General features: G+C 32.8%; 1 protein-coding gene across 1 annotated transcript in view; it reads right to left on the reverse strand.

Annotated features, from left to right (window-relative positions):
- The window catches only part of LOC134271021 (ficolin-1-like), a 28,213-nt gene extending 12,004 nt beyond the window's left edge, over nt 1-16,209 (reverse strand). Inside the window, exons 1-4 of the mRNA XM_062753291.1 lie at nt 16,133-16,209; nt 7,720-7,856; nt 4,797-4,893; nt 2,390-2,554 (exon numbers count right to left, since the gene is read on the reverse strand). Of these exons, the coding sequence (XP_062609275.1) occupies nt 2,390-2,554; nt 4,797-4,893; nt 7,720-7,851 (394 nt within the window). The 5' untranslated portion in view covers nt 7,852-7,856; nt 16,133-16,209. The remainder of the gene's footprint in view (nt 1-2,389; nt 2,555-4,796; nt 4,894-7,719; nt 7,857-16,132) is intronic.
- Nucleotides 16,210-21,130: the final 4,921 nt, after the last annotated feature.

Below are 21,130 nucleotides of genomic sequence, written 5' to 3' on the forward strand. Positions count from 1 at the left end.
CCCGATTGTTTAGAATAAATATTAAATGCAAAGACTAACCCTAATCTTTTGGATAAAGGCGCGAGACTAACACTTATCAGTAGAAAAATGTGTGACTTCTATAAGCTAGATATCTTGGATGGGCACAGGACTAACCCAAATCAGTCCAAAGGAGTGCGAGGTCTAAGCATAACATCTCTTGGGTGAGTTCGTAGAAACACATTGGTGTTCAAGAACTAACGCTTATGAATCGAATGGTGTACAAGGACTAACCCTCATAGCTCCGGTGGGCAAAAACAATAAGCAAAGTCGATGAAATTGTATGCGAAAACTTAATCAACGGATATTGAATGTAGGACAACGTCTTGACGTCGGACAATTGTGACGTCATAAACGTTGATTGTTCCTTTATACCAGCGGACTTTGGCGTATCAGATCATCGCACTTAGCGCAACGTGTCTCATAGGAAACAAGCCAGCTGACTTTGGCGTGACCAGCGCACTTTGGCGTCCGTAAAGACAGCGCGCCATCGGGGTTTGGCGCAGACCAGGGGATTTAGGCGTAACCATCGCACTTTGAAGTCTTACATATTTGCTAAAATCATGTGACTCTGATATCATGTGAAAAGTGACGTGTTTTTTTATCTAAAAAATTAGCAGATATTTCCATTTGTAACCTTTTAAACTGTACTGCGTACATATGATATTGCCCATGGGGTGAAATTTCGTAGAAAAATAACCTTCGGTCAATATTCTTTAAGGGTCAAATGTTGCCGTGACTCCTGCAATATTGTCAATTGTTCTTTATCTCCATACATTTCTTATATGTACAAACGAACACACCAGTATATTGTGTACCGTGTCATACCTGAAGAATATGTACTGTACAATACCTGTACATGATGTACCTTCAGATACCTGTAAAATATGTACCGTCAAATACTGTTCAATATGACCGTAAAATATCTACAATATTTACCATAAAATACCTGTACAATATGACTGTAAATACTTGTACAATGTGTACCATCAAATACCTGTACAACATGTACCATCAAATACTTGTACAATATGACCGTCAAATACCTGTACAATATGTACCATCAAATACCTGTACAATATGACCGTCAAATACCTATACAATATGTACCATCAAATACCTGTGCAATATGTACTGTCAAATACCTGTACAATATGAACCATCTATTACCTGTACAATGTGTACCATCAAATACCTGAATGATACGACCTAAATACCTCTACAATACTGTATACAGGGTTATTTTCGCTCTATGTTATTTTGGCCCTTTTACACTTGCTAACAAATTTGCCCTGTTTTAAATTCGCCCAGTCCTAAATCTGTTTAAGAGTTTATACTGTGTTCTTTGAATTCGCCCCGTTTTAAATTTGCTTAGGGCAAAAAGGGTGAAAATTAAACGGGGCGAAAATTTTCCTGTATACGGTATGTACCATCAAATACTTGAACAATATGACCGTAAAATATCTCAAGCTACAATATTATCCTCAAATACCTTTACAATTTAGACAGTCAAATACTAGATGCAATAATGTAACCCTCTTCCCCCCTTTTTCTTTGGGGGGGGGGGGTACAACTCCTTAGGATCTATGTAATGGTGCAATGCGGGAGCGAATCACTCCCGCACGGATTTCGGCTCAAATTGTCTGTAAACAGCTATTTTATTTATATACCTTACCTGAACTTCTAAAATGTAGTAATCCGAGACATAAATCGATCCAAAAATATACAGAACAATCCATATATCCCTATTTTTCGTGTTTGACAACATCACATTTTAAATTTATCCGCCATGTTTACTGACCTTGACAGATTTTATTTCGGGACAGCCAATGAGATTAAGAATCTATAGGGAGCGGATTTCTTTAGAATTATTTTATGCCTAAATATCACTGTTTACGAAAAAAAATAGCACATAGAATGATTTATTTATCCATGTTTAGTGTTACTATTCATCACAATTATTTATAAACATCGACATTTGCTTTATTGAATTATTCTAAATTTCAAGCGCAAGTCTCGACACGTCTTATGTGAACTGTCACATGGCTGCTGAATAAAGCACTCAGATTTATTTTACATGGTTTTCACGTTCAACGGGCTATGAGTTCGACAGTGAATAAAAATTTCGTCTTATTAGAAGTAAGTTGATTGTAAAAACAATTTATTCTGCCTGCAGTCGCCCGTATTTAAAATTTATTTGTGCACCATTACGGAGATGCTGTGGAATTGTAGCTCTCTCCAGAAAACATCAGATAAAAAAAATCGGAGAGGGCTGCATTTTTGCAGCTAGTCAATTATCTGTACAATATATACAGTCAAAATCTTTAAGATGCCTTGTTTCTACGATAGATAGGCGGATTCTACTACTCACCCGCTGTTCCGTTGTATCCAGACACTGTCAGTCTATATTTATTGTCTTCATCTCCGATATAAAACGTGGAATATAATGCATAGGCCTTTTGTCCGTTATGCCTCTGAAGATCAATTCGGAGTTCCTGGTTTTTATCTCTTGTTAAGGCGTGGATTGCGTCATTCCCTATATTTATTGATTATAAATAAATATATATATATTACAGACTAAAGAGTTTATCTCAAAAGGATAAACGAGGTTATTTAATCTGTAATTGCTTGTGCATAAGTTTCTAATGAGCAAAGTGCAGTTACTCTTATTAACGAGAGCAGCGAAGCGAGCTAGCTCGAAAGACTAACGTGTGAGAACAGAGTGAACAGAGTGAGAACAGTCATTCGGAATAAAATCTGTACATACGTCATGCCATTTTTTGTGTGAAACCCAATTTCTACCCAGAGTTGTCGTTCGCTTCGCTTTAAGTGGAACGATAACTCTGGGTAGATATTGCGCGAAACCTTCCCCAGAATCCATTTGCAACCCGGATACCATGCGATAATGGCGAATAGATAAAAAACATAAAGACTTTCGGTTTGTAGAAATATTAAAAGAAACTAGAAAATATTCTTCAATGACTTTTGTCACAAATTGCACTATATGAGTTGCTCTATAGTTTCAATCAGACGATCGGCTGTCTCCGTAAGCTCCGATGAGCTTTGTGACGTCGTGTGACGTCACAGCTAGTCAAGATGTTTCGTGCGACTTGATGTTTGAAGCTGGTCTGGTCAACAAGGTCAATGCTTCTTGAGTGTGTTTCAATAGTATAATACTGCACTCAGCCAACGGTTATACAGTAAAACGTATTAGTAAGTCAATTGTAGTTTCCCCACGTGTACCCCTTTGTCCATGTTGTGATCATGCGCAAACATGATTTATATGTGGAAAATATGCGCGTTCATATTTTTATGCATCAATCAATGAGCAAGGCCACATAGGCCACATTGTTGGAACTGTTACCCAGCCCTCTGTTTACATAAGACACATCCTTTATGTGTCATTACTTCATCTGAAATCCTCCGTGTATGGCGCTAAACCACTCATGAAACGCAACAAGATTTCATTTGCTATATATAAGCATTTAACTACTGTTAGGGTAAACTGATTTTGAGCTTAACTCTGGCCCTCGCCCACCCGAAAAAGGCGAGCTTCATGTCCCTTGTAGATTTTGCAATTTCGATATCGTTGCAAGCACTGAGACTTTGCTACGACTGGATGTTCATGACAGTGAATTATTGCCAACAGGTTGTCAAAGCTAGGAGGGATCGTGAAGATGGTTATGGAGGTAAAATAATCAAAACAAAAGCAATGCGATGAACTCCTCATCTCTGAAACATCAGAAATAGTTGCAATATTGGTGAAGAGAGGGACACGCCTACCACTGAATATAGCAGAATTACACAGACAGCCCAAAAGCAACGAAGAGGAAGCGACACGAAGAGCTCCATAGCATAAGCACACCCAACATCTCAATTTTGGCTGACTGAAGACTTCAATATACCGGATATCCCATGGTCAAACAACTCCATCAATGGGAATCAAATCAAAATGTTTGAATGAAACGTGAAGAAAGCGCACAGTATTCAGGATCAAATGTCCAAAAAACAATACAAAATAGGAGCGAAGAAAACGAGGACTCAAAAGCATCAAAGGTGGGATCAGGTGCCATGGAGCATTCCCTGCTGACCGGTCATACCAGCCGTATTCTCCTTAATTGTCATGATTAGGAAATGTCGGCAGTCCGTCGTCAATTCAGCGTATAAATATATATAAATAAATATAAGTTCAAAAATATATTGAAGAGTCGGTACATTTTTTAAGTATATTTAAAAGTAAAAATCCAAATAGTTCATAAAACATTTACTGCAAGCGCTTTCGCCATGTTTGGCTCTTCAAGTTTTATATATATATATATATATATATATATATATATATATATATATATATATATATATATATATATATATATATATATATATATATATATATATATATATACATACATGTAATCCATAAGAGTGAAATAAATATCTCAGTGTCCGGTTATTAATATTGAAATAAGATGAAAGGGCAACACTTGTTAAAACGTGTGCGCTTTCATTGCTTTCTTCAGCCCTCAGTACCCTCTTGCTTGTTGTAAAAGGCGACTAAATGGGCGATCCTTCGGATGAGACCGTATAAACAGAGGCCCCGTGTCACAGCAGGTGTGGCACGATAAAGATCCCTCTCTGCTCAAAGGCCGTAAGTGCCGAGCATAGGCCTAAATTTGCAGCCCTTCACCGGCAATGGTGACGTCTCCATATCAGTGAATTACTCTGGAGAGGGACGTTAAACAGTATACAATCAATCATAATAAAGGTATATACAACCTTACCTATCCAATAGTTTTTAGTAGCATTCCCAAATCCTTGTTTATACTCAATCCATGTTCTGTAAAAATCCACGTCACCATCCTGTCGTTTCTGAATGACCTGTAATCAATCCTAAATAATTTCTGAATAGTAACTTATTATATTGATTTCTATAAAAATAAAAATCGACCACTATGTTACATTCACCAGCAGAATCTGAAAATGTTCAATCTAGAATATATGCAAGTGTCTTCTATTTGATGATACATGCATAGAGGATCACACGGAGGGTGTGACCAGTCAGCAGAAGATGATCACTCCTCCATGGCCCCTGATCCCACCTCTTATGTTTTGGAGGTCCGTGTTTGCTCTGCTCCTATTTTGTTTCATGGACTTTTAATCCAGAATACTGTAATCGTTTTATCCATATGTTTCATAGAAATTCAGACCGGTCACGGTAGCCTAGTGGTAGAGCGTTCGCTTCGTGATCGGGAGGCCCGGGTTCGATTCTCGTTCGCGGCGCCGCGTCATACCTAAGGCGTAAAAATAGGTAGTGACTCTTCCTTCGTCAAGCGCTCGGCACTAGAAGTGAAAGTCATGGGTCTTTCGGATATGACCTTAAAAACGTAGGTCCCGTGTCACGGTAGGCGCTGGCACGATAAAGAACCCTCACTGCTCAATGGCCCTAAGTGCCGAGTATAGGTCTTAATTTGAAGCCCTTCACCGGTATACGGTGACGTCTCCATATGAGTGAAAAATTCTCAAGAGGGACGTTAAACAATAATCAATCAATCATAGAAATTCAAAGAGACTTAACGGAGCGATGTAGATTTGTCTGAACATCTATGAAATTGTCAATTAAACATTTTAGTATGAATAAGAAAAAAAACCAAATTAACTTCTTATTAGTGTTTTCTTCGTTTTTTTTTCTCTGAGTGAATACAGTTAAATTCGGGTTACCTAATAATCTGAATAGCACGTTTCGAAAATAATTGCCTGGTCACATGTCAAATTCTTTCATGTACCCACCTTATGTAAACGCGGGTTAAAAAATCTAAACCAACTTGGTAATAATATATCAAAACCATAATTGAGAGTAGTTAATTAAAATATTGACTTTACGAATTTCTTGTGTTCAATCTTCACGGCAGTATGCTACTTCATGTCTTATAACAAACGTCCAATTTATCCTGAAAACAGTGCACAGAAACACTTTTTTGCCGTTTTTTTCCAACACTATGGAATTAAATAAAAAATAAACGATATTTAGCACAAACGGCATATATTACAAAAGATTCATTTATCACCTGTTTTATCATTGTATGATTATAAACTTTAAGACACGTTAGAATTATTGCTTGAATTTGCGAGTTGTTGTTCGAATTTCCTCTAATGTCGGTCTCCATTCGTAATGAAAAAGTAAAGGTAACAAAGCTCCTTACAGAAAACAAATCTTGCAAAACAAATTTACGGACACTCGGAAATTACGAATACATGTGCATGTATTTTGGACTCTACTGTTGAGCAGAACATATAAAAAATATTCTGATCGCGGTAAATATTCATACGACACATAAATGGAATACTTTTGTTTCATATTTTTTATTTCCTTATTCACAATTATTTTTAAAAATATTATACACCTTTTTACTGGCTATGAGGACAATAGCAAGTTTATCGTCCCCACGACAGCAAACTATTTCCCGAGACACAGCCGAGGGAAATGGTTTGCTGTCGAGGGTGACAATAAACTTGCTATTGTCCTCATAGCCAGCAAATAGGTGTTTTATTATACCGATGCTGACTTTACTTTTATTACGTCATAATCCGTATAAAATCAGAAGTTTTCCGAGGTGAAAAACGAGGGAAACATTATGCCGGTTTGATGACTATTTCACCATGGGCAGATAGCACAAAAACCATTTCACGGAAGGGGCTGTTTGGAAAACATAGCATGTTTATTCGTCATATTTTTGTATAGAACAAATCACAGAGTTATAATATATATATGTATATATATATCCAATGAAAAAAAGTCAGAAATCACAAATCTCGAAAATCATTTTTACTGTTAGTGCTTTCTGCCTAATGGCTCTTCAGACAGTTAAAAGTTAAATATAAAATTGCTTAGTAACGTTCACAAGCACGACGTCAAGTATTGTCCATTGTGACGTCATAATAACGTTAAAAGGTAGCATTATAATTCGCACCGTTACAATCACTTAAATAAACCAAAAAACAAGTAGAAAATAACTTTAGTTAAAACTGAAGTAATTATTTTCTGTTAAGTTTTGGGTTAAATAGTTTAATATATATATATATCCTTAGCTGTAGAACGTAATGTATCGGCGTAGTTTTTACCTTCGAAATGGTGGTCTTTTTTTCATTCAAATCCAAATAAATCAAAAGTGCATATACTCAGGCATTTGGGAGTTTTAATTAATATATTCCTCGCACAATTAATAAATTTTATTCCATTTTCCATGTGTAATTTTTTTGGAGCTTCGTAAAAACGATACTCACAGTTGTCCGTGATGGCCGAACTTTTTGCTCAAACAATACGAAAAATATATACATTTTTTGTGTATAGTTAGGCAAAAATTTTATTAAGACCAAAGGTGTTACTCTAGCGAAATAACTTTTTATAAAAATTTTCGATCATCGCCTAAAAAAATCTCTGTAAAATTCCTTTAATCACGAGCTCTTCGTATCCTTATTCTTATGGTGGACAATTATTGCTATAATATTCAAATTTTCTACATTTAAAATTGGCGTTTATTCTTCATTTTCTTTAAGGATGAAGTTGCAATTTCTGTGCGCCCCTTTGTGGTTTAGCATGCATATCTATAATGCATCTACTATATATACCAATTGTCGTCATGTCACAGTAGACCTCTCTCCAGGTGTTGTTGATGTATAACATTGACAATAAAACACACTACTCACCGTCCATCCTCCTCCATCTGTTGTCATGTCACAGTAGACCTCTCTCCGGGTGTCAGGGTAGACTACGTATGCGCCATCATGTCCTTTCTTATTTGGGTCTCCTTTTACCACATCTGAACAGTCTTTGTACATTTTTTCTATTCCATGTAAAAAAAAATCTATGTATAATTTATTGAAACGTACTTTCTATTTCACATTACATTGATTTCAAACATATAATTCATATAGATTAAACCTTTTATTAGAGAAACACAGACATCTTACGAACAAACGTAACCTAAAACGGGGATCAGTCATTGTATTCTATTGTATTCACGGTTGCATTATTGAATTCTTCAATTTTATTGGGATTTCAATAGATAAAATTCCCACAAGATACTTCAAAGCCACGCGTTGTCGTAGTACATTTCAATGGACATTTAAACGAGCAAAGGGGTTCGAGAAGGGAAATGAAATGAAAATTTTAAAAATGTCATTCTGTGGCATGAAATAAAAATGATAGTATTTGCGGATCTAGTAGGGGTCGAACGGGGGTGGGGGTACTTTACGAAGGGCGGTCGGGATAATAATGAATTATGGTCTAAAACTAAATTGCAAAAACCCCAAAACTTGAAATAAATTCTTATTCATAATACTATATTCTGCGAAAAATAAAATTAATATGGCTTTAAAAAACAGCCATTTATAGCCATATTATAAATCCAGGGGGATGCACGTTCGAAATTTCTCGGTTGATAAAGCTTCTTCTTACAAACATGTATCTTAAAAATCTTCATATAATTCTCACGGGTGCTAGTGGACAGCCCCTCCCTTAACATCCCAGACCCAAAGCTATTTTTTTTTAATTTCACTGTAAAAACTTAAATGCTTCTCGAGATATTGCTTGAAACAAAAGTGTAACAGATGGACAGAATTATAAGATGAACGGGCAGACCGAAATTAATATCCCCACCTTTCAGGGGGTGGGGGGGGGTGGGGTCGACGCAAAAATGGAAGTTGAGTGAGTTGTGTTTTTGGAATAATTTAAGATGTATGAATGCAAGTTCCATATTTGCATGCCATCATAAGACCTATGCCCCTCCCCCTTCCCCCAACTACTGGGATATATATAAATCCGGGTCCAAAGATATTTTTTTGGCTTTCTTTCATTAATAACATTAAAATTTACAACATACAAAATTGATACCTGTAGTTAAAAAGTAAGAGGTGATTTAAGATACTACGGGCCTTTTTTTATATAAAAAGTGAATTCTATGTACTTTTTTATTGTTCATATGAAATAATTGTAAATATCTACTAGACGTTTAATTTATGAAAAAGACAAATATGAATACCAGTATCTTGGAACCCGGTATATATGTATATTGGAGGTGGGTACGGCGAGGTTGTCTGGTTTACAAGCACTTGTGATAAGCATATGTGTGCACAAACTTTTGAATGATGCCATGACAACTACGTGACAACTACGTTAGCATATTATTCACACTTTTATAAGTCCGGTATCTTTTTGTCGGTAATCTGGAATCAATCTTTTTTTTCTTTTACATGTACAACGGGATGGTGAATATATATTTTGCCTTACAAATGAAGCAAGTTATCTTTTCGGTTATTGTTTTAATATGTATATTGAACCTTCGGTAAAAAATAACTCTGTGTGTGGTCAAAAGTATAAAGTGTATCTTCTAATTTTATATTTTGATGATAAATGCATGGTTAACAAACAATGACATAGTGGAGCATAACTTTAAAGCAAAGAAAAGAACTTGACTAAGAAAAAATGCACCACCGTACATCAAGCATAAGCCTTAAATTAATACATATATAACAGATATACATCAGTACACACGTTCTATATTGGATGTAGGGGTTGGAAATAAGACACCCCTTCACATGAAGTCGATAAATAAACAATGTTATATTATAAAAAAACTTAGCTACTGTATACATGTGACCGCTCAATAAAAAAAAATCGTTCATTTTGGCTTCCCAAGGAATTGCTTGGTAGTGACTCTAAATTAAAAAAGTTTAGTGTTCAAGGACTAACCCTTATCAATGAAATTGGGCTAACCCTAATATGTTATATATAAAAAAAGCAATAGCAGTAAAAACGTATGTGAGTCATTTAATACTCATCAAAGGATTTTGAATGCAGTTTATTTCTTTGAAGTGATATTACGTCATAAATTTAAATTGTTCTCTCTCTCTCTCTCTCTCTCTCGGCTTGTCAATACAATCGCACTTTAGCGTCGCGCGCCTATTAACTTGATTGCACAGATTTATTATTTTTTTGGCGTAAAAATCGGACTTTTCCCCAATAACGAGCCATCGGAGTTTGTAAACGTTTAATCGGGGTTTGACGCATGACAAACGTGTTTTGGCGTCACCAAGTTTTATGGTGTATTTTCTTCATTATGTTGAACCTTAAAACATTGTAAAATAAAATAAATTTGTGTGTTTTCAATTACAAAGTTATAAAGTGTATCCTTCTAATTTTATATTTTGATTTAAATGCATTTTTAACTTTAACAATGACATAGTGGAGCATAACTTTAAAGCAAAGAAAAGAACTTGACTAAGAAAAAATGCACCACCGTACATCAATGCATATTTTCAGCCTTTTTTATAATCCGCATATATAAACAGATATACATCATGTACACACGTTCGTATATAGGAACGGGGTTGAGGGGTTGGGGATAAGCACCCCTCCACATGAAGTCGATAAATAAACAATGTTATATTATAAAAAACTTAGCTACTGTATACATGTGAACGCAACAAAACGCGACAGCAAAAATCGTTCATTTTGGCTTCCCAAGGAATTGCTTGGTAGTGACTCTAAATTAAAAAAGTTTAGTTGTGCCCCCCCCCCAACTGAAATTGGTTGCTCTATGTATGTTATATATAAAAAATAGAAGCAGCCCAAGATAATTTAGTTAAGATCGTCATTTAATACATCATCAAAGAAGATACTGTCTACCATGAATGCTCGTTTATTTCTTTGAAGTGATATTATAATAAATTTAAATCATTCATTCTCTCTCTCTCTCTCTCTCTCTCTCGATCTCAATACAAGCCACTTTATAAAGCGCACTGCCTATTAACTTGATTGCACAGATTTATTATTTTTTTAAGCTGTAAAAAGTAACCTTTCCCCAATAAGGCGCACACTACGAGTAGTTTGTAAACGTTTAATCATTGACGCATGACAAACGTGTTTCCTAATCTGTCTAAAGTTTTATGGTGTATTTTCTTCTATTTGTTCGCTTTTTTAAAACATTGTAAATGATAACAATAAATTTGACATGAGCAATTTTCAATTACAAAGTGGTTTTAAAAAACACTATCCGTTCTATTTTACACATATACTTATTTCTTCCGATTTTTAACTTTATATGGGTGCAATCACGGATTCCGTAGAAGACCGTAGAAGACCGCAAAAGAACTTGTCAAGACTTGGATATAGAGGGGAAAATAACCAAAATCTCACGGCGCATCTACGTATTGTGAAGTCCTTGATTTATATAAACGTAGCATTACTTTGAAAACTACGCACTTAAAAAAAAATTCAAAGTGAGTTAAATTTGTGGACCAAGTCAACGCTTTTTGAGAAAGTAGACTTTCTTTTCAAAGTGCGTTGATATCGACCATAGTAACGCACTTTGAAAAATAATGTGTATGGCTTGTTCAATATTCTTGAAAATCTTCAGGATGTGAAAGTAAGCGATTTTGATTTTTCCATACTTTTAAAATTCCTTCTCTAATAAATGTTTTACTGTACTTAATTTTACTCAGTTTGCATGCACTTAATGTAAACTAAAACTTATTGAAAATTTTCAACGTCACACCATGTTATGCAAATACATATATCACGGGGGGGGGGGGGGTGGCACTATCAGTTTGCTATCTTTTTTCAATTTGTAAAAAGGAGTTAGTCTGAGAGATCTTCTACATACTCATCTTCTCCTTGTTCTCGATGAGATTTTATCAATGCATGTAAATTAATAAAACGTTTTTCGAATGATATGATTTTTACAAAATGATTCTTTTCAAGTATGCTCTATGTAACACTACATCCTTTTGGCAGATTGTCTAAAATTTCTGTCATTATCTGTCAAGCGGTTTAAACTGAACTTTCATTGACTATTTTGAGACCCTGGGCTACGGACTATACATAGAGTATTTTTTTCATTTAAGGAGTGACCATCGAAAAAAAAATAATTGCTTGTATCAGTATATATTTGTTAAAATTATCATCATGGAGTTAACAAGTGTTTAAATAGAGGATATTCAATGTTTTGTAGTTGAATATGGAATTTATTTCACGAGTGGGACAGGATTTTTGATATTTTCACGAGTGAAATAAATTCCATATTCAACAACAAAACATTGAATTTTCTGTTTATTACATTTTTAAAATAAAATTCCTTGATTTTTCCTTTGCCTCTGTTTTTTTGTTATGCAGTCATAGGCTCGTGACGTCATAGTTGAGCGGTTGAGACGTTATAGCTATATGAGGTGAAAACACTGTAAACATAGATTTAGCAACACATTTTTGGTAATTTTAACCATTTTATTCGCTGTCAGAGTGGTTTATTTATTTTTATCTATCTTATATTAAGTCAAGGAAGATTTTGTTTACAGCAATCTTCGTTATGGAGAGGGAAATCGAGAGTTTTCCCGCACTTCTGATATTCATCACACTGTGACAGGATATCATTTTGATATCCTTTCACAGTGTGACAAGATATCATTTTTATTCAATGAATAAATTACAGTATTTCACAGGTAAAAATGTAATAAAAGATCCTATCAGCTGGATATTAAATCTTGTGAAATTTAACAAAATAAATTAAAACTTGATATAAGTCCAAGTACGAGTTAAATATAAATTGTCAGAACAAAATGATACATGTCAGAACTACATATAATTGGTGTTTTGATAACAAAATATTGACTAAAACCAACTAGAGACCAAGAAATAACTTTAATTCAGCATCTAAGATGGATGAATTTCATGAGAGCACTGGGGCTACGGACTACACCGTTCAACAGCACTAATAAGGACAATCATCTAAAAGAAAATATAATAGCATAATTAATTCTTTGACAATTCTTTATTACATTTGTATTATTTTGGTTTTCTACGACAGTTCAGTGCATTTTGATTGAGTATTTATAATTTCATGCCTTAGGTAGTCCGATCCTCAGGTTTATAAAATTAGCAGTTAAGTAATCAAAAATACCCATAAAAGTACCTTTGAACCCACAAAATTATGTTAAATTATCCACTGTATTTCTTTAAAGTTAAAGATTAAAGTTAACTCTATTATATAGGGAAAATTGTCAAATCTCCAATATTTTTGCAGAAAAAGCGAATTGGAATATCAGCAATGCATTTTCTAATTGCAAATTGATCAACAAATATATTTTAGGTTAAAAAACGTTAGATATCCAGGCATTTAGAGAAATTGTCATAATTTTTATACTTATTCGGTATTTTTTGTTTCTATTTCCGTCATGTATTCTATAATACATAGTGTAAAAGGATTTTGCTATCATTGCAAGACACTACAAATCACTTTAATTTCATATCATCCTAATAAGCATTGGTATCTATCCTGGATTCAAGAAAATCTTAGTTCCCTAAAATTGTATTAATTTTTTTCTCCTTTTATATGGTACAAATGTCAACTTTTATAAGACCTTTCCTAAGACTTTCAAAGACCGTGATTCTTATAAAGATGAATAAAATGAAAATTGTTGCATGAAATATTTCATTTTCAAGCTTCATTTTGATGCATTTCAAATTAAATGTTGATTTTTGGAGTTATCCTTCCTTGCTAAAGATCGGATGACCTTTAAGATAAATTGTCTAATGTACTGTGTACTTCCATGATTAAGGCCAAATTGAATTCCAGTTCAACTAATGATTAATGCATTATTGGTGTTCAACCTATGATGAAAAAAGCAACATGAGGAGTAATTAAGTCAAGGCTTGTTTTTTTTAGGGAGATGGTTACGGACTATATTGCTTCATACTTTTTTTTCGATTTAATTTCAATTTTTATTTAATTTTATTGTTATACATATAACTCAAGATGGTCATTTAAAAGGTGAATCAGTACAGAATTTATTATCATGATCATAGAGTGTATTTCGTTAAATAAATTACAGAACAAGATTGATAATTTGAAGAAAAAACCAGAATATTACAATATTTATCCATAAAGAGTCAATGCTTTTTTTTTTATTCTTAATTAACAATTAAGTGACAAGTAGATTGGGTTGTGCAATAACTTAGAGTGAAGGTCTCACTTTGTTCTAAATCGCAAAGTAAGGAGTTGATCCGTATATTTTGGGAACAAATCCGTAATGGAATGTGATGACTGGTTAGTGAAAACTAATAAACCATTGAAACACATTTTGCAGTGATGCAGCCAGGAAAAAATCTCTTGCTGATAAAGAAGTATGATAATATGGACTGTAAATTTGCTAAATTTATTTGTAGAGTCTGTACTTCTTCTGTAAGTAGGTTTTGAAAATTATTCTAAATGGATTGATATTATGTAGCATAGGAAGGAAAACTTTATCATATATTTAGAAAAATGTTGTGACCACAAACAGAACAGGATAGACTAAAGAAACAAGCCTTTAGTTGAAAAATGTAAATATGCAGACACTCTATTTTTAATTACAGTTGATTATGTATTTAAGAACATTGTATTTGTTCGAATAAACATATTATTAAATTTTAGTTATTGTATCAATAATGTATCTGATTTTTTCTCATAATTGTAATATAGGGATTACGGACTATACAGGGCTACGTACACCATTCTTCTATAACTTCTTTTGGTGTTGTCGTAAAAGATTTTTATAACTGTTTTTATTCTTTACTGGTAACAGTTAAAATATTAAACAAGAACATTATTAATTATACATTCTTCTGTTGAACATAACCTTTCATGAAATTTGGGGCTACGGACTATACAAAATATTATATAAGTATGGAAAAGAAATTACAAATTGTGTAAACAATTTACCATACCACCCATTCGGCTCACCTCGGCTGACTACGGTACCCTGCATCAAATTTTGGTTTCATGTAATCGGCCGAGGTGTGCCGAGTGCATACAACCACTATATTTTTCTTATAGTCTTTTTTTTCTTAAGTAAAATAAAAAAAAAAATTAAACGTATTACATTTTATCTTTTTCTGCTAACAATTATGAATTTATTCAGACATTGATAAATCTTAATTTATATAACAAAGGTAAATCTGCACATATTTATTCATAATTTCAACAATTTTTAACCTTTTTCTTTTCTGTAAAAAATAAACTAAACTAGAATGGTTTTTCTGTAATGAAGTATATCTATTTTGGAATGTTTCATTCAAAATAATTTTAATTATCATTTTCTAAAATGTAAAAAATCAAGTGCAACAGCATAACCCTTCAAAATTATGAATTTGAGACTTCATTCTGTTGTTGTATCAAAGATGCAGGTACTATATATATGATTTAGTATACCAATGGAAATGTCTCTCTGCTCTTCGCAATGCAATTTAAGACATTATGATTATTTGTATCTTTAAAGAGTTACATCTATATAACACCATTCATGTTGAAATGGGCACCTGATCTTGGCCAAGCTGAAAATAAACATACTGCACATTCCTCGAACATAACTTTATCCCTGTTTTCATCTGTCTTTTATCAAAAATGTTTTGAAATATACGTGTTTTATTAAGCCCAAGGGATGTTCACTACTTCAATTTTATAAATTTCTGCTAAAAATAGTGGAAAAACTAACAATTTCCGGAAAAAACGGATCTTTAAACTTGGTGTAAACGTCTAAATAAAAGAGTGTGGAAATTTTTTTTTCGCATATTTTAAAAATACTTATCATCTAGTACATGCACATAGTTTTTTTTTTATTTTGGCAAACCTGTATATTAAATTACAGAAAAGAGTGGGCCACCGTATAATATGTAACGTACTTAATTCTTTGATTCAATACTTTCAAAAAATATTAATAGATTTGTTAATTATGAACAATTAAAACTATATGTTCAACTGAATTTTATAGATATAGTTAATAACATAAAAAGAATGTAATTAAATATATTTCAATAATTCCGTTTGATTTAATAAATTCTTCAGAATCATTATTTAAAATAAAAATAAAACAATATCTGTTACTCATACACAGATGGAAACTGCTTTAGATAAAGTACCCCGAATTTCGACCATTGCACGTTGCTAAAGACCAGGATGCAAATGCCAGGAACTTGAGGAGGAATAGCACTATGTTAAAAATCTTAGGTTTGACGCGGCGCCATTTACTCCAATTATCGAGCTCCTATAATCATCACTGATAAAAATATGTTAATCATCTTATATATTACCTTTTAAAACAGGCACACATTTACCCTGAAGACAGATTGCATCCTCGGTACAGATATGTTTGGGACAATCGGCCGCCAGGTGCTGAAATTCATTCAGTTAAGAGAGGTAACTCATTTAATATATGATCGAATTGCTTTTAATCTAAATACAGTACTTCAGTATTTTGCTTTTTAAAAAGTATCTGATACGTTGCTTACCTTCGGAAAACTGTCCCGGTCAACATGAATGATGCGGCCTCCGGCCATAAGACTACTGACTTTTTTGATAGCAAATCTCGTGTTTAGCTGACAAGTCTTTTTTTCGCGTATCCAATCCACTGAGCGACACAACTCAAATTTGTTACAAACCATCATACACATTCCCATTTCTGCATTGGTTAAAATGTCAAAGCCAGGTACTGAGGAATTTTCATAATTGTTAACGATTAAAGTTTTGGGATCGAAGCAGTGAGAATAGCATGTCTGTAAAAGAGTTAAGGCTTGTCCAATGAGGTAAAAACCGATCACCTTTGTACCTGCTATAAAGTTCATTTTAGCAGTTTTCTGCAAGAATTTAGCGGTCATATCTCATTGTCGGTGGATTTTACCAGTCTGAGAATAATCTATTATGCGAGTTGTGTACACGCATATATCATATTATTATACCTCATTATAAATATTCTACACAACGCGTTTTCTGATTAGTTCTAGGTTATCACGTGATCGGGCCGTAAAAATTCATATATCCCGGCCATCGGCATGCTTTTCATCATATTCCACCTCTTCGGATACCTATTCTATTTTCCCGCAATATAGTAAACGTTCGTTAAAAGAAAACTCCCGAGAGTAGTCAAAGTCACAATAAACTGGTTTACGTCACGAAACTGCTGATTAGAAATGTGTCAAAATGTTTCAGGAAATTTTACAATAAAAATGAAAGTGAATTTGAGAGCGGTGCCGAATTTGAAAGTTTATGTTTATTTCAAAGGTTTTGCTTGTTTCGGTATAATAAACAATTCATTGCATCAACGTTCTGGAAACATGAAGACTCGCAAAGCCCTCGGGAAACATTATTTTTCCTGGCTGAATAAGTCTTTATATTTCCCCCACTATAATGCAATAAATGTATATTGACATATTGCTAAGGTCTGTTCATTTATGATTGATGAGGACTCACGTGATGGTATCGTTTGTGTTGTGTCGAATACATTGTTACGTAACCTAAAAATGTCGATTTTAATTTCTACAGTAGTTCATTCTAGAATATTTTTCGTCGCATTAAAAAAGATAATAATTTAGATGATGAATATTCTCAAGATCTGTATTGATTACATTTTCTCTTTTATTTTTTGTGCAGAAAACAAAAAAGAGCTGGTACTTATGTTTGTAATTTTAAGTACAGACATTACATTTAAAACCAAAATGTGAAAAAGGAGAATGGACCAGTTATTAAAAAAATCTAACTTTTGTATATTTTGAAATATATTCCTGTCATACATGCAATTGATCAAATAGGTATGCACTGGAGAAATTTAATGCTTTTGTGATCTTAAATAAATTTATTTTACCACAAAATCTAAACTAGCTCTCTAAATCAAATCATGGTTTTCTAATAAGAAATTCAAATATCATTTGATTGATTGATTAATTAATTGTATTTTGTTTTACGTCCCTCTCGAGAATTTTTCACTCATATTAAGACGCCCCCACTTGCCGGTGGAGAGCTGCAAATTTTGTCCTATACTCAGGGCCATTGAGCAGGGAGGGATATTTTTAGTGCCAACACCTACTCCGACACGGGACCTTAGTTTAAACGATCTCATCCGAAGGACCGGTCTCCACGTCCCACATTGGGATTCGAACCCGCGACGTAAGGATCACATCCTTACTTCGCGACTCTAGAGCTCTAACCACTGCGCCACGCGGGCGACTAAAATTTCATTTGAAAAGAATAGTAAAAAGTCGGATTTTTGAATTAACATTTTTCAAAATATCTTTTAAGAGGCAGTCCACGGAAAAAACCAGGCAGTATTGTATTGATAGGCGGCACATCGAATGTGACGAATATTTGATATTTTATTGAAAACAATATCAATGTAGTCCGAATGGAATAATGTAATCGAAGATTTGTTTAAAAATCACTTATGTAGTAAAATATCCCTTTCTTTCGTGTAATTGAGTTCCCCTATGTAAACCATTGAATTTAGGTCAGAAACAAAGAACTGTAACTTCCAATACATTTTTAACAGGACTATAATTCACACTGAACTAAATCTAAAAATACTTCATCTTTCTGTTTCAAAAATAAAATCGGTGGGAAAAACACTTTTGAATTAGTTATCTGGCAAAATACATAGACGTGTTTATGAAATTTTGCAGTGCAAGAGTTATCTCCCGTGGCATCGGTAAATCTGCTAAACACCTTACTATCGGAATCCTTGTAAAAAAAATAGAATCTATACACTAAAGATAATTATCAAACAAAAAATAAATACTTTATTTTCAAAATAGAACTCATTAACACCTGCAAACGTAATATTTGGTTTAAAATGGGCTGTATTATTCAGGTTGAATCCACGCTTCCATTGATGTATCAGTGACGTCATATGCCTGACTAATACTGCGTCACATAGTACAAGACTTCTAGAAAAGTTTGTAAATTCTTTGCGTAAAAGTGCAAAGAAAAATAATTTAAAATAAGTACTTTCTCCGTTTCTGTTCAATTACTCTACACAGTGCAATATCCAAAATGTTAAATAATGTTGTTTTATATATATATATATATATATATATATATATATATATATATATATATATATATATATATATATATATATATATATATATATATATATATATATATATATATATATATATATATATATATATATATATATATACATATATATATATATTTACTGAGTTTATATTGAATAAAGGAAAAAAACTTGCAAATAAGATATTTAATGAAGCTAAGCTGTCTTCTCTGAGTTGCTACATAATGCATGTACAAACACTTTTTTAAATACCGAGTATCAAGAATATATGTATATATATATATATATATATATATATGTATATATATATATCATATACTGTAATATATATATATAATATATATATATATGAATTTATATATAATTTTATATACATTTGAATACATGGACAAAATCATTTAAAACATTTTACTCACTGAAAAGAAACAAAGATAGGCATATTATTTCTCTGGTGAATTAAAATGAAGAACCAACTTTAGGAAATATTCCTAAAAACCACACCTGATTGAAATAAAACCGAAATAGTTACATTCTCACATTTAATATGGAATTAAAATATGTGACTATGTTGGCCAATTCTATAATGTTTATATGTTCATGAAACCTGTTAAGTGTTTTTGAAACCCCCCCCCCCCCGTTTTTTGCTTGCGATATATATGCTTTTAAATAATGATGTATAAGAAAGAACTTCTTTGATTTACATAAAATAAAATTTTGTAAAAGAGGAATATTTAGGTGAAAAGGATTAACAGATGACAGGTTCAAAAAACTTGGATAAATCCGAAAATAATTCAAAATTTATAAAGTTATCAAACTAAAGGAACTGCCATCTATAAGACATGTATAAAAATAAATAAAGTAAATTTTGAACTATGTAACAACAAAAGAGCCAAATTTAACAATACAATTTAGTATTTTCTTCTTTATATAATTCCGATCGGGATAGGTTTAAGAAAAATCATAGATAATAGGTGAATTTGAATCCTTATATTTCCCTCAATATACCTGTTCCCACCAATTTTATGAAGTGACTCAAAAGTTTGTACCTAGTATTCCTTATAACATGAGGAAAAAAATCTGTCATAGTAATGTATTGGATTTTATAACGTGTCAAAAATCGGATACTGAATTCAAAAAGTCACTTGCTAAACTCAGGTTTGGACCACATATTTTTTTTCTAAAGAAATATAATTTGGAGTCTTATTCATTATGAAATAAAAGATAAGAGTCTATGCTATAAATAATATTGATTGACACACCCAGCTTTTAAGTTTTTGTTGCATATAAAACAAAATAAAAACGTAGTATTTTTTTTACCCTCAAGTTGACCTTTTTGCACTTAAAATTAGACATTTACCAAAAATAGGACTAGAGGACCACTAAAAAAAATTTTGATGTTGCCATGTATTAACACTTGCTTTAATAAGTCTACATGTAAAAAACAATAAAAATCCATGACATACGATGTGCCACCTACTGCCTGGTTTATCGGTGGACAACCTCTTAATAATATATCCTATCCTTTCAATTTTTCTAAAATGTAAAAGATGAAGAACAGTGGCCAATTTCATAAAGTAGTAAACAAAACGAATAGTGAACAAGACAAACTCACAGACCCCAGGAAACACCAAATGTGGGATAAGGTGCCAAGGAAAAGTAAACATCCCCGGTCGACAGGCCAGTCGTAATCTTAATGTATTAATAAGATAAACGGAGTAATGTTACACTCAAGAAAAGCGTGCTGTGACAACTAAGCCATATTGAACGTGAAAATTAACATATTGAGTACTCAAACACGCTAAGTACATTAAGTTTAAGCATTTTAAGGGCGAAAAAAAACTTTTATACATTATACACACTTTCTTTGCTTCTCAAGTGTATGTTTGCAATCTTGATTTTGTTCCTTTTTTGTAAAGCAACTGCGCTTTTTGCATTTATATCATTATTTTTATTTTATTCATCTATTCAGATGATTTTATATAATCACGTGATATTAATCATATTATCTACAGTTATGCAAAACTTTTGCAATATATTTTGTAAGTCGTTAGTTAGTGTGTATGTAACTGAGGGCAAAAATGATATTGCTGTTTAATCATACAGTGTTTTTTGACGTTACTTATATCTTTTAGTTCTTTTCAAATATCATTGTAACTCATTTTGACGTATAATTACAGTTCTCCAATACAACAATGATGATGATTATTTCCAGGATGTGCAAATTTTCAATCATTATTTATTT

The sequence above is a fragment of the Saccostrea cucullata genome, unplaced genomic scaffold, assembly GCF_032062105.1.
Source record: "Saccostrea cucullata isolate Sc308-1 unplaced genomic scaffold, CSIRO_AGI_Scuc_v1 ctg1632, whole genome shotgun sequence".
Classification (NCBI taxonomy): Eukaryota; Metazoa; Mollusca; class Bivalvia; order Ostreida; family Ostreidae; genus Saccostrea; species Saccostrea cuccullata.